The 17,150-nt window shown below is 43.8% G+C and overlaps 1 protein-coding gene across 9 annotated transcripts in view; it reads right to left on the bottom strand.

Annotated features, from left to right (window-relative positions):
* The window catches only part of STN1 (STN1 subunit of CST complex), a 62,929-nt gene that overhangs the window by 23,900 nt on the left and 21,879 nt on the right, over positions 1-17,150 (bottom strand). For 6 of the 9 annotated variants that reach the window (XM_033841423.2, XM_019939931.3, XM_019939933.3 and 3 more), the window contains 3 exons: positions 13,735-13,857; positions 11,270-11,342; positions 2,459-3,242 (listed from right to left, as the gene is read on the bottom strand). In XM_033841423.2, coding sequence (XP_033697314.1) covers positions 3,085-3,242; positions 11,270-11,342; positions 13,735-13,857 — 354 coding nt within the window. In that variant the 3' untranslated portion in view covers positions 2,459-3,084. Of the gene's footprint in view, positions 1-2,458; positions 3,243-11,269; positions 11,343-13,734; positions 13,858-17,150 lie in introns of those variants that run through there. The other 3 variants (XR_002177288.3, XR_012326912.1, XM_073793996.1) reach the window with 1 other exon arrangement.

Genomic DNA, 17,150 nt, shown 5'->3' with positions numbered 1-17,150 from the left:
AGGGTGATCATCAAGTTAGCTGCTGCTGTGGGTGGATGGAGCTTAATCTCACAGAGAAACTCTGGAAAGTGCTGTAGAACAGGAACCTCAGAGATATCTCAATGGAAGAGTGAGGGAGCAGAAGTATTTATACCCCAGGTCCCACTGGCTGAGACTGCCCCTGGTGGGTGTTAATTCTGAGTACTTCCAGCCTGAACAGCCTTCCAAGACATTGCAGAAAGTCCCCCAGGAAAGAGAGGCAGCTATTAGCAGGTGGAGGGCAGCCAGACACACACATAGAAGTGGTATTGCTTGGAAGATGCGCCAGGCACTGTTCTAGGTGCTGGGACACAGTAGGAAACAAAACAGAGAAAAAGTTCTGCCCTCATGGAGCATTTTTTCTATTAGGGAGAATAAATATTGAATAGTAAGCAGGGTAAGTAAGAAACATATGGAATGTGTTCCACGGTGACAAGGAATGTGGAGAAAAATAAGTACTGTGGAGTTCTGGGGAGGAGGGAGAAGGGGTTGGTTGCAATCAGCAAAAAAGGGATCAGGGCAGGCCTCACTGAAAAGGTGACACTCAAGGAATGACCCAAAGGAGGGGAGGGGGAAGCCCACCACATGGTTATCCAGGTGAAGAACATTCCAGGCAGAGGAAACAGCAAGGCCAAAGGCCCTGAGTCAAGAATGTCTCTGGTGTGTGTGAGGAACAGCAGGGCCTGAGAAGCTGAGCAGAGGTGAAGGGGAAATGGCAAGAGAGGAGGCCCTGCAGAGCAGAGCCCTGGTGACACTGTGCTGCCTCAGGTGCCGGAAGCAGAGGACAGCAGAGTCTGAGTCAAGCTGTGCTGCTGTGCTGACAGTGAACTGAAGAGGGGCCAGGGGAGCAGGGAGGGCAGTAGGAGGCCCCACAATACTCCAGGTGGTGGCGGCGGAGGAGTGAGATGCTGCCGCCATTGTGCGCAGGTCGGATGTGGGGTGTGAGAGAAAGGAGTCAACGGGTTTGGCCTGAGTAACCTGAAAAATGGAGCTGCCTTTTCCTGAATCAGGGAAAACTTCAGAAGAAGCACATTTGGGGTCAGGGGTGGTAGGGGGCCTGGCTTTGGGCATCTTACGTGTGTGATGTCTGTTGGACACCTAAGTAGGACTGTCAGCAGAAGGCTGAGTGTAGCTCACAAGTTCGAGGAGGTCCGAACTGGATGTAAACTGGGGAGTTTGTCAGCGACAGATGATCTGAGACTGGCTGAGATCCCCATGGGAGCAAGCTAAACAGAAAAGAGGCCTGGGACCAAACCCTAGGAGTGGAGTGGTCAACTGTGTGTACGTGTATACACACTACATTTACACAGATGGATATGCAGAAACACGCTCTCTGTTTAGATATATACATACACACACAGGTAGTTTCAGATCAGTGGTATTATATAAACAGATCTCAATTTTCTTCCCACTAAATCTACTGGGAATACTGCTCCATGGTGAGAATATCTGTCTGCTCCATTAAATTAATGGCTGCATAGTATTTCATAGTGTACATTACCATAATTAATTTTCCTCTATAGACAAATATTTTTCCCAATTACAGAATTTTAAATTACACAGCAATGGGCATCATGTGCATTCATCCTCTCCCATCTATGTGATCATCTCCTTGGGATAAACCCTAGAAGTGGGGCAGCTGGGGGCAAGGATGTGCCCTTTTTATGTTCTGATGCAAGACTCCTTCCCGGCAGCTCCAGTCATCTGAGATGTATTCAATATGGATCAGCTGCCGCCCTTACGGAAGAACTACTGGGATGTCATTCCAGGTAAATTCTGTTCTACAGGGACCCTTCTCAACACGGGGCAGCTTTCTGGGTAATCGCTGTTAGGAACCAGGCACAGAGGTTTAGGGCAAGTCAGAAAAGTCCAAGCCAGGAAGCAATCTGTCGGTACTAGCTTTTGGTCTGACATGTGGAGCTACAGCCAGTTTCTAAGTGTAAAGCCACTCCATTTCCACACAGAGCAGCACAACGCGCCAGGCCTGCAGGCTCTCCAGCAGAGCCAGTAAAAGCTTATTACATCAAGTGCAAATGCAGCAGCCAAAGGCAGATGTGCCTTTTGTGAAGTGACTGTAATTAACGCCGTATCTTCCTCTGAACTTTGTTTTCGCTGGCTGGATTTGTCATCGTCCTGTAAGAACAAGCCTATTACATACCTCGGATATTTTCCCTTTACCTTGTCGTTCCGAGCAAAAGCATGACCCATCACCTGTCTGGGCAAATACTGAGTGTTTGGACGGTGTCAGGACGTCCTGCACGTTCAATGGTAACCTTGAAAACAACATCTACCACTGCCAAGTGATTGGTCAGCGGCCTCCGCCAAGAACTTCAGGGTATTAAGGGATGATGTACTTAGTCACAGTGTCCTCAAGCACAGGGAAATGTACCGAAGCACCTTTTGATTCAGAAGGACAATAAGGAAAACGACAAATACAGAGTCACGCCTTGGATCCTGTTTATTCCCGTCGATGCGTTGGTCTGTAGACAGAATTCAACCCAAGACTCTGGACCCATCGCTGGTGTTTGACCCACAGAAATTGTAGGTCAGCGACACTCATCCAGGGAGAACGAGTCCTCTATACCAGGTTCTTAACCATCAAGATACACCAAGAAAGGACCTGATAGTCTGAAGTTTTAAAAAGTGTCTGAACTCGTGATCTGTATGCTCTTCAGCTCCCGCAGTACAAGCGCCTTTTCCACGGGATGCCCCTTTACCACAACAGAGCCTCCAACCAGTTCAGCTACCGACACTGTTTCTTCCTCTTCTGCTCTGTGAGTGATGCTTGGTCCAGCCAGGAGGCCAATGAGAAGGGTTTTCTTATATGTCGTGGCTGAGATAAGTCTTTTATCCCAGGATACAGCAGGCAGAAGGCAGCCTCCAGAATTCATGCCAAGTTCCATTCTTCAAATTACCATATTTCATAGTTTATTATGAGATAATTGCCACCAGGCCTATAAGCCTCAGCACCATGTTAAAATCAGAGCCCGGGAGTGAACGCCACCTGTTTTCTCCTCCTCCCCCCGCCCCCGCCACGCTCCACTCGTGCTGCCTGCCGGCCTCTCCTCAGAACGCAGTGTAGTAGTTCTCTGTGGTGCTGACGATGTCACTCTGGTCCTCCAAGAGCTCCAGCACCTGCCGCAGCACAGTTTCACTCAGGACCGGGCTGAGGCTCAGGCGAGCACAGGCCAGGATGTGCAGGAAGTGGCAGCCCTTCTCCACGTCTGCAGGAAAAAGGGAGTTGGCTAAGCTTGGACACACCTGTCAGACCCTCCTCTCTCTCTCCTGTCCTCTCCTCTAAATGGAAGTCCTTCTTCAGAGTTCCTGGATCAGAACCTGCAGCTTAATAAGATCCCCAGATGATTCTTACGCACATTAGAGTAGGAGATGCACTGGCCTAGCTTATCAGTGACAACGAACCAAAACACATGTTCTCAGGTCTGTGCCATGGACCACTGCTCGGGGATGCAGGCCTTCAACCTTCCAGGATTCCCAGTCAGTCATTTTATACTCATAACCCAGTGGGGATTTAGTGCTTGGTAGGCTTTTTTCTCTAATGAAGTTATAGGTACGAGCACATGCATTCAGTTCTAACCCCCTAGCTTCCCAGGCGGGAGCCCTCTTGTGGCCGACAGCAGAGCCGGCTGGCAGCAGCCTCCACATTCCTTCTGTAACTCCTGGACGGTGGGACTGCGGTGGTGACCTTTGGCCTGTTCTCACTCTTCTCTGCCTAGGCTTCCAAAAAGTCTGCCTGTGACGGCTGTATTCTAGGAACCTCTCACCCTCTACCCAAAACAAATGAGACCATTCGTAGCAGTTCAGGACGAGTGACCGCTTTCCTAGTTGAAATCAATGATTTGGAGTAGTGGTATTCACACTGAAGTTATGACCATTAGACGATCATGAAATCAATTTAGTGGGCTGTGGTTAGCATTCTTTTCTTACCAAACAGACTAGAGTATGAGATTACAGAATGTATTGCATTTTAGGTACGATAAACATTGAGAAACTTTATATTCAACTATACATGTATATGTATAGTTGAAATAAAATTCATAATAAAATTATATAATTTCCTAGGTGATGATGTAAAATTTATTTGTAACATCGAGTCAAAGTCAAATCTCATTCCTGGAAACAAACCCTCCCCAGTTTCCACCAAAGCCCCATTCACAGGGCCAGGCCTCTCACCGCCGTAACCCCAGCATCTGGCCCACTAGTGCTCTGCACAGTCACTGAATGTTGTTTTCAGGTGATAAAATGCTTTAGGCTCCAGGAAAGTCCTCAAAGAGGGGTTGTGGTGATGGGCAAAGCATGGTTGAGATTCTTTGCACCTTTGTGGCTTTGGGCAAGTCACTGCATCTTTAAGCCTCAGTTTTCTGACCCATGGGGAGTGGGGCTGGGGGGCACCTCTGAGGTCCTTCCCAGCTCTAAGGGTCAGGGATGTTCACAGGCAGTGGTCCTGGGCTAACAAAGACCTGCAAATCCTGACCTCTAGTGGCTAGTCAACTCATTGTTCCTCCCGACTGGGTTACTGTTGGGAAACTCGCCACCTCCCCTGGCCTCCACATTTCCAGGCTATTTCTTCAACATTCATTCGATCAAGATTTCCTGAACACCTACTACATGTGCAGCGCTGAGCAAGGAGGAGCAAGTACAGAGTGCAGACAGAGAGCTGACTCTGGAGTCCAAAGGACCCGAATAAAAATGCTGGCTCTATGACTGGGGCAAAGTGGTCCAGGTCTCTCAGTCCGCATCCTCATCTGTTAAATGGGAAGAAAAGCACCCACTTCACTCATGGTTGTGTGGGTGAAAGGAGACCCAGGGTGGGGGCTTCTTCCATGGAGAATTACTATGATTCTATCGTCATATCCATAACCTAAGAAGATGCACATAACCTTGTCCCTGCTCTAAAGAAGCTTTGACTCTTCCCGAGAGGAAGGGTTGATGACGGAGGGTGAAGGACTCCAACCAGACTGGGCTTGCACGCAGCAGAGAGGAAGCCCTGGGAATTTCAGCACTGCTCGGCTTGTGATCTTAGTTCTTTTAAGACCTGGGTGCTCAGGCTCAGGGCTCAAGGTGACTTACAGGCATATGTGGTCAGCAATGCTGACTGCCCCAAAGGCCTTAAACTAATTCTTCACAAAGGCCATTCTGCCGTCGAGGGTTGCCTGGTAAGGCTGTTCACAAAGTGACCTTCCATTCACGTGGGGAGAAGGATTGGTGTCAGTTCTTTAAATGTTTGGAATTCACCAGTGAAGCCATCAGGTCCAAGGTTTTTCTTTGTTGGGAGATTTTTGAGTATTGATTCAATTTCCTTACTATGTATCTATTCAGACTTTCTATTTCTTCAGGATTTAGTCTTGGTAGGTTTTGTGTTTCTAGGAATTTCCATTTCACCTGGTTATCCAATTTGTTGGCGTACAATTGTTTATAGTACTTTGTTATAATCCTTTTTATTTCTGTAGAATCAGTACTAATGTCCTCATTTTCATTTCTGATTTTAGTAACTGGAGTTTTTTCTCTTTTATCTTAGTCTACCTAGCTAAATGTTTGGCAATTTTAGGGATCTTTTCAAAGAACCAACTTTTGGTTTCATTGATTTTCTCTATTGTTTTTCTATTCTCTATTTCATTTATTTGTGCTCTAATCTTTATTATTTCCTTCCTTCTGCTAGCTTTGAGTTACTTTCTTCTTCTTTTTCTAGTTCCTTAAATTGTAAAGTTATATAAGTGTTCTTAGCTATACAGTTCCCCTCATACAAAGCTCTTCTGTGTCCTAGAAGTTTTGGTACTTTTTTGTTTTCATTCATCTCTAAGTATTTTCTAATTTCCCATATGATTTCTTCTTTAGTCTACTGGTGAAGAGTGTGTTGTTTAATTCCCACAAATTTTTCAGTTTTACTTCTGTTATTGACTTTTAACTTCAGAAGATGCTAGTCAGAGAAGATACTTTGTATGATATCTACCTATTAAAATCTATTGAGACTTAATTAATGGTCTCTCCTGGAAAAGGTCCCACGTACATGTTGTATGCTGTATGTATGCTGTTGTCAGGTAGTCTTTTGTGTGCGTCTGTTAGATCTAGCTGATTTATTGTGTTATTTAAGTCCTCTATTTCCTTACCTTCTGTCTAGTTGTTCTATCCATTATTGACAGTGGGATACTGAAATCTCCAACTATTATCATAGAACCACTTACTTCTTTCAATTCCGTCAGTTTTTGCTTCATATATTTTGACGGTCTGTCATTAGGTACAAAATGTTTAAAATTACTATGTCTTCTGGCTGTATTGAACCTTTTATTAATATATAATGTCCTTCTTTGTCTCCTGCAACATTTTTTTTTTAATTTAGTTATTTATTTATTGGCTGTGTTGGGTCTTCATTGCTGTGCACAGGCTTTCTCTAGTTGTGGTGAGCAGGGGCTACTCTTCGTTGGAGTGTGCAAGCTTCTCATTGTCGTGGCTTCTCCTGTTGCGGAGCATGGGCTCTAGCCGCGTGGGCTTCAGTAGTTGTGGCACGTGGGCTCAGTAGTTGTGGCTTGCAGGCTCAGTAGTTGTGGCTTGTGGGCTCTAGAGCACAGGCTCAGTAGTTGTGGTGCATGGGCTTAGCTGCTCCGCAGCACGTGGGATCTTCCCGGACCAGGGATCGAACCCGTGTCCCCTGTATTGGCAGGCGGATTCTTAACCACTGCGCCACCAAGGAAGCCCTCTTGCAACATTTTTGATTTAAAGTTTATTTTGTCTGATATTAGTATAACTGCCCCTGTTCTCTTTTGGTTACTATTTGCATGGGATATATTCTTCTGTCCTTTCACTTTCAACCTATCTGTGCTTTTGGATCTAAAGTGAGTTTCTTGTAGTTGGCATATAGTTGGGAGTTCTTGGTTTTTTTTTTTTCAATCCATTCTGCCAATCTCTGTCTTTTGATTGGAGAGTTCAATCCATTTACATTTAACCTAATTACTGATAAGAGGGACTTACTTCTGTCATTTTGCTATTTGTTTTCTATATGCCTTATAGCTTTTGGTCCCTCAATTCCTGCATTACTGTCTTCTTTTGTGTTTAGTTGATTTTTTTAATAGTGAAACGTTTAAAATTTCCTTTTGTGTATATTCTAGAGCTATTTTCTTTGTGGTTACCACAGGGATTACGTTTAGCATCCTATAGTTATAACACACTAATTTGAATTTATTCTAGTTTAACTTCAATAATATATAAAACCTCTGTTCCTTCTCCTTTGCAGCTCTGTCCCCACCCCTTTCAGTTGTTGATGTCACAAAACCACAACTTTATACACTGTGCCCAAGAACACAGACTAATAATTCTTTTAAGTGTATTAGGCTCCTAAGATTCTTGGTTTACAGGTTATTTTTCTTTTAACATTTTGAATATATCAGCCTACTGCCTTCCAGCCTCCAAAGTTTCAGATAAGAAATCTGATCATCTTACTGATGTGACAAGTTGTTTTTCTCTTGTAGCTTTCAAGATTCTTTCTTTTGTTTTGACTCTCAAAAGTTTGATTATAATGTGTCTTGGTGTGCTCTCTTTGAGTTCATCTTAATTGGAGTTCACTGAGCTTCTTGGATGTTTATATTCATGTCCTTCATCCTATTAGGGCCGTTTTCGGCCATTATTTCTTCAAATATTCTCTCTGCCCCTTTCTCTCTTCTTCTGGGACTCCCACAATGCATATGTTGGTCCATTTGATGATGTCCCACAGGTTCTTTAGGTTCTGTTCACTTTTCTTCAGATTTTTCCTGCTCAAATTTGCCTTTGAATCACTGGTAAACTTTTCACTTCAGTTACTGTACTTTTCAGAATTTCTTTTTGGTTTCTTTCTAGTTTTTGTATCTCTTTATTGATATTTTCTATTTTGTTCACCCATCATTTTCTTAAGCATCTTTAAGACAACTGTTTCAAAGTCTTTGGGTAATAAATTTGCCATCAGGTCTTTTTCAGGGACAGTTTCTGTTGCTTATTTTTCCCTTTGAATGGGCCATAGTTTCCTGTCTCTTTGAATGTCTTTCGTTTTTAGTTGAAAACTGGACATTTGAATCTAATAATGTGGTAACTCTGGAGATTAGATTCTTCACCTTCTGTGGTGTTTGCTGCTTTTTGTTATTGTTTTTATTTTTTTGGTTGTTGTAGGCTGTCTCTGTGCCAAGGAGCAGCCTGAGATGGAAACCTAAGGTCTTCTCAGGTCTATTTCTGAGCCTGTGCCTTTCCCTGGGCATGTGTGGTCGCTTTCTAATTTTACCCATATATGCAGGTGCTTTGGAATGTTCTAGTCTTTCTTTTCTGGCTCCAAAAGGGGTAAAAAAGAGAAATGAAGGAGTTTAAAAAAAAAGGGTGCCAGTCTTTTAAATCCCTGCAAGTCACTTCAGCTGTTGGGTGAGCAGCTTACAACAATGGGAGGAGGTACAACAATGGCCACCCACCTCTCTGCCTGCACCTCTGTGATCAGAAGCAGCAACTGGTGATCAGAGCACAAATCCCTGATACATGGAGGACTGGGTCCTTTTTACCCCCGCTAGCTCCCACAAGCTCTGTACAAACTGCTCCAGAAACACATGCACAGCCGCCTGCCATGTAGCTGGGGATGGGGGATGAGTAGCTGCTACTAAGATCTGAAAATTGACTGAAATTAACCCCAATTCATTGTTCAAACCTTCCTCTGGAAGTTGCTAGCCTTGATAGACTCCAGAGTTCCAAAATAGCTACATCAGACAGATGCAATTGTTGTCTAAGTGGAGGGAAGGATTCTTGGTGTTCTTACTCTGCCATATTCCTAAGAGTTTCATAAAACACCAATTTATTTCATCCTCATAACAACCCATGATGTAGGTACGATTATTATCCCTGCTTTGCGTATAAAGAAACTGAGGCACAGACTTGCTCAAGGCCACACAGCCACAAAGTGGCAGAGCTGGGATTCAAACCCAAGCAAGGTGGCTCCAGAGCCCAGCTCTTCACAACTATGCCATGCGGCCCATCTTCGGACAAACCCTCTATCAGTGCTTTAGGGACCTAAAGCTGGCCCATGTTTATAATCCTTTCATTATTGTAGGTTTACCCTCTGCTGAAATATTCATAAGTGACTAAAGGTTTTAAGTTCTCCTACCAATCATACTGCCAAGGAAAACTCAATGCTATGTTTCATACTGAAAGGTTAGAAACAAACTAAAGGTTCAGTAGGAATACTTAAATAAATGGTCAAATATCTATCAATACATATAGTGGAATACTGTGCAGCCATTAAAAAGACAGGTACTTTTACACATACTGTTGCTGAATGACTGCTATAAGCCAATGTTAGATTTAAAATATAAGGTATAAAACACTGAGTATTGTATGCTAAGCTTCACTTATGTTTTTTAGAAAGGATAAACTATACAAACATGTTTATAAGTGCATATAACATCTCTAGAAGGATATGCCAGAAACTAGTAACACCCACTGCCTTTGGAAAGGGGAACAGAGCCTGGGGCTCGGTGTTGGGAGGGAGTCTCACTTTTTCTGTGTGTGTTTTTGTACTTTTTGACTTTTTATCCTGTGCATACATTATTCAGAATAATGTTTTAATGTCATAGGTATTTCTTATGAAAAGGGGTGGCTGCAACAGACTCTGACAGTTCCCACAAGGTATGTTTACTGGTATTCTCAGTTACTCATGCTCCAGAATTTGTCTCCTGGGAGTTTACTAGTTCCAGGGAATTGGCTTATGTTTTTTAAAGGCTCCCATTTACAGACTGAGTAGCAGAGCCTGTCCACCTTGACACACACACTCACCAAAGCAGGAGCTGGCCTGTGGATTAGAAGTGGATATAAAACCTGCCACTTTATAGACCCTCAGGTCACCAAGGCTGTTTGGTTCTCCTAAGAAATGAAGTGTGAATTGCTTTCCTTTGCTTCAGCAGGCCCTAGGATCACTTTAATCCGCCCTGCTCCTAATACACATCAAAATAAGAGTCTAGCCAGATGGCTTGGGACTACCATGAGTGCAGGAATGTCACCTGGGGACCAGCCTCTCCTCTCATCGCTTCTTGGTTGAAGAATCCCACATTTCACAGCTCTAAAAAGCTCCTTAAATTGTGGATAGGTGGTTTTTCCCCCAACTAAAGGATATTTATCCTTCTTGTTCTGAATGAAGTGAACAATAGTTAGAAACCTTGCATTAAAATAATAGATTGCTTTCAGTTTATTTTAAGACCTGTTGTCACACCACTCTGGGAGGTGACTTCATGGGTCCTTAAAAGCTAAATAAGGCTGCATACCATAAACACCAGGGCTGGAGATCTGGTCCAGCTCCACCTGCTGACTCAGCCTGGAACAGGTTCAGGCCCCAGGGATATATGGGCTTTAAGGACTGGAGGTGGACCTCCCGGGAGAGAAAGAAAGCAGAATGAGGAGGCCTGTGCTCACTAACAAGCCTTTCCACTTTTCTTCTGGCGTCATTTGTTGACATATGCCAACATTTGTTAATAGCACATGTTTGCAAAAGGTAGACTTTGAAAAGTCACCTTTAAGAGCGATCGGTTTACACAGGATTTAAACATAGGACTAATGTTTTCTTCTCTTTCTAACTAGTATGAAAATGGTAATGTCTGTTATCAGACTCTCTACAGTTTGAGTTTCTAACCACTAGGGGCTGATCTAACTCCACTAAAACCAACTATTTTCTCAACCATTTCTTTTGCAAATTATCAGGTTTCAGGATGACTGAATTACACTGTTCACAAACTGTATGTCTAGAACCATTCCTCCCAACCTTGAAGGGCTTGATGTTAGAAGAGAGGAAAATGTCAGGTTTGGGTTCAGAGACAAGAAGGAAGAGTGGAACAAGAAATAACACAAATTACAGAGGACACGAAACCAGAAGGATGTTAAAAAGTCCTAGCGTAACAGCTGACCTTGCTGTGTCAGAATCACTTGAGGAGCTCACCTGTCTAGCCCCCATCCCAGCCCCTAGTGAATCAGAATCCCTAGGGGTGGGACCTGAGTGTTGTATGTTCAAAAAAGCTCCAAGGTTGACTCTTACGTGTGGCCCATGTCAGAACAACTGTGCAAGGCTAACGCTCACTTTAGAAAGGAGGAGTCTGAGGCTCAGAGAGGGCAGGTATCTTGACCAGTCATGCTTCCAAGTTGTTACTGGGAAAGGTCCCAGGTTTCCTGACTCTCCACCTAGCGCTCTCCGGGAGGGAACAGCCGCCTCCAGGGCACCGAGACACATGTACGTTACACCACTTACGGTTTGGTTTCTGGCAGTCTTCTTGAATGATCTGGTGGATCTTTCTGTGTAATTCTTTGTCTTCTCTGGTTACCTAAATGGGAAAAACAGTTCGGAAAGAAATGTTAAGTAAAACAGAGGTTGTGTCATCCAGACACCCAAATTGGTCTTTAGGATAGTTTCTAAAGATTTCATAACGATCCTCATCCCTACACCAACAGAGTGTCGCTTTGGATACGTGGCCAGCTGTCAAACCAGTTCTGTCCCTAAGTAGCTCACTGTTCTGAAGTCCACCCACAGGCATATTCCCTCGGGAGGTGGTTTACGGGGGGGCCATGATAGAAAGAAAAACTGGAATCCCTTGCTTTCAAGGAGCAACTTTCGTCTTAAATATTCATAACACATTCATAAAATTTCTCTTATTCATTATGTTCTTGAGGGAGGCACAAGTGATCAAACCCGAGGACTCTTTCCTCTTGTGCTTCTTCTTTTCTATCTTGGGTTTCACATTCCTTCACCCAACCATAGGGAAAAAACCAAAAGAAATAAAACTGTAAGGCAAAGCTAGCAAGAGAGTAAATCTAGTTTATGAATGGAAACACTGTCTGTTCTCAGAGGCAAACATAACCAAGGTTCCTTTCTCAGCCAGCCATCAAATGGGTTTCACCTTCATGTTCAACAGTAAATCTAAAATCAAAGAGAAAGAAAGGAAAAAAGAGGAAGAAAGGAAGGGGAAAAAAGGAAGAAGGAGAAAAAAAAAAAGTACGCAAACAAACACATATGTCAGGATGCTCCTTGGACTGACGGACTTGGAATGAGCAGATTTAAGAATGGGGGTTCTGATAGGGACCCTTCTCTGGACTTACAGGGTGTTGGGAAGATTAAGTAAGGTAATGTGGGAGAGCTGCTGAAAGCTGGAAAGCACTATACAGAGAAAAGATAACTCCGTCCCTGAGGCAATGCCCTCAGGAAAACAGAAACCTAGGAGCCAGGGTTGAGGTAGAAGGAGGGAGTGAAGTCAGAGAAGGGAGGCGGCTCTGCTGAGGAAAATAGAGTTTTTAGAGCTGGATCACCCCATTCCAGCTCAGACTGATTCACAGGAGGAAGTGCCCCAGCCCTGCCACACCTCATCCCTGGACTGCTGCCCATGGTCTCCTGTTCCTCAGGAAGAGCAGCTTCCTACTGACCCAGGAGGCCACGCAGGGCCTCCCGGGGGGCGATGTGAGGGTGCGGGTGGGGGTGGGAGGGTGTTAGGGTGAGTTGCCCAGCATGAGCTTCTCCAACCCCAAGAAGCAATCAGCTCCCACCAGGCCTGCCCGTCCTGGGAGGCGGCGGGGGTGGGGGGGCTGCCCTCACCCTTATACGGAATGGAATACCCTTTTCAGAAGTTATTTAAATAGTATTTAAAACATATCTTAATTTTTTAAAATGTTCTAAAATGGGGAATCACTAGAGTTAATCAACATCGAGAAAATGTCCTATTAAGGAAAGCTTCCCCTCGGGAATCATGCCTGTAAAGAATGAGGCTTCTGGGATCTCCCAGAGTTCTGATCTGTCTTCAGGAGAATCGCTCACAGCTGAAGCTACATCTGTGCTACTAAAGTGGACATCAATATCGATAACAACATCAGTATCAGCTTGGTTCCTCCCATATTAAAGGTAGGCAGTGAGAGGTGAACTTTTAACTCAAAGTATGAGGTAGGCAAGCACTTGTACCCCTGGTGGGAATGTTAATTGGCACCACTTTTGAAGGAGGCAATCAAAAGCTTAAAGGTACATGCCCTTTACTCCAGCAATTCCTCTTTTAAGAGTCGATCTTACGGAAATACTTACATAAGTCCACAAGAAAACAGACATAGCAACACTATATGTGAGGACAAGAGTTGGAAACAGTATAAATGGCCATCAGAGATAAGTGGTTAAACAATTTACGGCAAGTTCCCACGATAGGGAAAACCATGCAGATGTCAAAAAGAATGAGACAGATTTATAAGGACTAATATGGAAAGCTGACTGTGATGTGCTGTTCTGGCATCCCCAAAAGTTGCTGAGCATTATTTAGAGCAGTGGTTCTCAACTGGGTCAGGGGACACTTGGCAATGTCTGGAGACGTTTAGGTTGCCACAATTGGGGGTGCTGCTACCGGCATCTAGTAGGTGAAGGCCAAGGATGTGCCAAACATCCTACAATGCAAAGGACAACACCCCACAACGAAGAATCATCTGGCTCAAACAGTGCTGAAGTTGAGAAATCCTGATTTAGAGGAAGATCACATCTTTTTGGTAACAGGAGCCTATATTTACATGTGTGCCGAAGGCTGTACTGTTAAAAGCGGTATCTTGAGGAAAGATAAGGGCCAACTCTCACTCCTTACTTTATGTACCTCCTAATGACGGATTTTTAAAAAACAGGAAACAAACAATCCTAAGTAATAAATATATTTGCAGTTGAAACTAAGAAAAAAAATTAAGTTGCAGGTCTCTTACATAGAACAGGTTATCAAAACCACCATCTTTCTGGAAAACAAGTCCTTCTTCCTGCAGCAGCTTTATAGCGTTCCTAAATATACTATGAATTGCCTTGGAAGTGGTGTCATTCTTAAAATCCATCTGTAGGAAGAAAAAAAGGAAAAAAAAATAAAGGAAGAAAAGAAATAAGTCCCATCTTACAGCACTTGAGGGCAACTCCCTAGACCAACTGGTTATAAATTCACCCAACAGGCTTTTTATCTACTGAGTCAAAAAGATTCAGGTATGCACGGGCCTAGCAGGATGGTATTTAAGGAGGATTGGGAAGTTTGCTCTAGCAGAATCACACTTGATAACTGTTCCACACCTTGGTTATGATTTTTTGTTTGTTTAATTCATTTAACTCAATGATATAAAATGGAAATATCAAAATGACAATCTTTGATTTATTTTTTTATACAGAGCCAAAAATTCTATACCTACTGGCTCACTTTTTTCATTAAAATTGTGGCCATATATACAACTTCTTCCTACGGACATCAAAGAATTTTACACACATTGAAATAATAAGTTGGGGATTCCAGCACATAGAGAGTATTAAACAGACTCCTTATTTTAAATGGAGGACAGTGGAGACAAACAGCTGTGCAGAGATCTGTCAAAGGGGAGGGTCCATGGGCTGAAGGTGGACAGGGCCCTAGGGGAAGCGAGAACACCATGAGGAAGGACCCTCTGCTGCTGTCAGTTTGCTCTCTCCTCAATTTCAGTATCCCTTCCCTTCTCTAAGAGTCAAGTTTGCCTAGAGAGGTTACCAGGTCATCCTACTTCTTATTTCAAGGAGGCCAGGTTTTCAGCTATGTCCTACCATGGTTAACTAGACTGTGTGCTTCTTGAGTTGGGGACTCATCTCGGACACCTGCTCCCTGACACATAGTGGGTGATGGAGAAAACATGTGTGTATTCAGGGGAAATACCCCATATAGGTAGGCGATATCCTCCTAATTATTCCATTAGGGATTTTCAGTTCATTCCTAAAACAAAGGAAGTGGTAAGTAATAAGTGTCCTTCAAGGTACAGATCCATTTGTAATGTGACAGAAATACATCAAGATACTAGAAAGATCAGAGTGCCAAAGAAACGTGGCAAAGCTTCCAAAAGTGTGTTTGAAGGCACAGTCCTACTCCTCTAACGGAAGGTCCTTATGGAGGCTGTCTGGGGCAGCACTCACAGATGCTGAAACAGAGAGCGGGCCTGGGATTTGCTGATGACATTCCCACAAAGTGACAGGGAGAGGAAAGGAACTCCCAAATGGCCTCAAGTATTGACAGCTCCATCCTGAAAGAAATCTTTGCTTTCTGGAAGAGGCCTCCCAGACAGGCACTGTTTGAATCTAACAGATCTTGGTGATGTTTCACAAATGTGCTCTCCTGAGCTGAACAGGAGAGACTAACGTTCTTAATTAATAGCCTAGGTTTTTTCTCAACAGAACAGGCCTGGAGAACCTGGCCAGTAGAACAGGAGGGCCTGAGAGTTGACAAGCACTCCAGGTTACGACAGCACCCATTCTCTGAAGGGAGAACAGGTTGAGAAATATTTGATGACTCCCACGGGCAGAAAAGCTATCTGGGTGTGTTTAGAATAAACACCTCTCCCAGCGATCCTCAGTCACATATCTTTTTATTCAGGGGGGCTTGAGGCAAAGCTGTTTTTAATTTCATACGTGAGTGCTCTCACTTAGGAAAAGAACGCTCAACCCAACACAGGCTCCCCTACATGACTTTATAACTACTTCATCTTCATAATTCTCAGGAGATTCGTCTTCTTTGGTCAATTTAATATAAGGATCCTAAGGGTTGAGTTTATTATGTCTCTTCCCAATATAGAAATAAATGGGAAACTGACTAGAAATGTTGTTGCACGATTATTCCTGTCATTAAAAATGACTCTTGGTTATCCTCAGACCATACAGAAAGCCCGGTTCCTCCTCCCAGATTTCAGTCAGATCGAGCAGCAGGAAGAGAGGGTGTGAGGCCTGGGAGAGTAAAAGCAGTTTCAGCTGTGAACAAGGAGGACCCAGCAGAAAAGGCTCTCTGTAAATATAAACAATATGTGAAGCTTCCTTTCCAAAAACATTTGCCTCAGCTGAACTCAGGACATAATTCCCTGCTGGTTATAAAGACACAGGCTCAAGGATAAAGCCTCCAATCGTCCCTCTAGCTAGTAGCTTTTCCTGGCCTGAGATGTGTGTCTTTCTTGTCTTTTTCTAAAGAGCAATGACAGACTCGTCCCATTCAGGAAACCGAAACTGTTCAGAAACAAAAACAGTGACCAGCTGAACGGGCTGAGCCTTAGCGGGCCTCTCCTTGTGGCAGGTCAGGAACTGGGTGGATCTCTGAAATATATATATAGTCTTCATTCCCAAACAAACTCAACATTTATCGAGTTGTCAAAGAAACAATGGTTTTGCAAGGTTTGTTTATCATGTTTCTGGATTTGCTAAAAAGGGCCACTGTGGAAAAAAAGATAGGGGGAAAGCATTCAAACCCACTCCCCCCAGCCTCTAAGCTAAGACAACATCACAATGATTTTTTTTGTTAAGCTTTCATCGGTATGACTACAGAAAGTGCCAAAGGGTCTAAGGTTTCACCATCATTGTAAAGCATCCTGGGTCTCCCAGGCTCTATTAAACAGAATTCAATTTAATGACACTGACCTCCCCAACCAGAGCCATGTGAGGGAATAATTCATAACTGATGGAAAAGTAGTTTCCAAAGACAAAACAGATATACTGCCATATTCATTTCTTTTTAAACATATAGCACGGGGCAGATACAAATTTCTTTTCTAAGCATTCTCAAAAAGATATCACACCAAAAGTCCTCCCTGGAATGTTCTGAATGGAGGGGCCTTTTAGTCCTCAATTCTCCCTACTTAATTATTGCAGAAGAGCTGGCTCACAGGAAGATGTGGTCTTTGCTAAGCTTCAACGTTTCCTTCTAAACATGCCAAGAGAGTGGTCAGAAGTCCTGGGAGGCCAAGTTGGCACTGAGCCTCCTCTAAATGATTAAATGGGAAGAAGGTCACTCCTGCTGTCAGTGGACAGCTGGGGAGCTACAACTGTGCAGAAGCAACGGTGGCACAGAACAAAGCGGCCAGTCCTGACCCTCTCCACCTCGGTGTTTCCTGAAACAATATCCCTCATCTCCATGTATGAAATTGCGGGACACTGGGCACACAGCCTGGTGACAGGAAGAGATAATCAAGTTCACGAATGAAACTGAGAAGCAGTGGTCATGCTTAGGAGGTCGGGACAGAGACCTGGTATCTGTTCCACCAGAATCACAAAGAATAATTATGTTACCTCACAAGGGCACTCATGGCAGCCCTGGTGGTAATGGCAAAAGACTAGAAAACATCTAAACAGTCCAGGAATG

The sequence above is a fragment of the Tursiops truncatus genome, chromosome 16 (genome assembly GCF_011762595.2).
Source record: "Tursiops truncatus isolate mTurTru1 chromosome 16, mTurTru1.mat.Y, whole genome shotgun sequence".
Lineage (NCBI taxonomy): Eukaryota > Metazoa > Chordata > Mammalia > Artiodactyla > Delphinidae > Tursiops > Tursiops truncatus.
The sequence above is the reverse complement of the archived record's forward strand: the minus strand, read 5'-3'. Positions and strand labels throughout refer to the sequence as shown.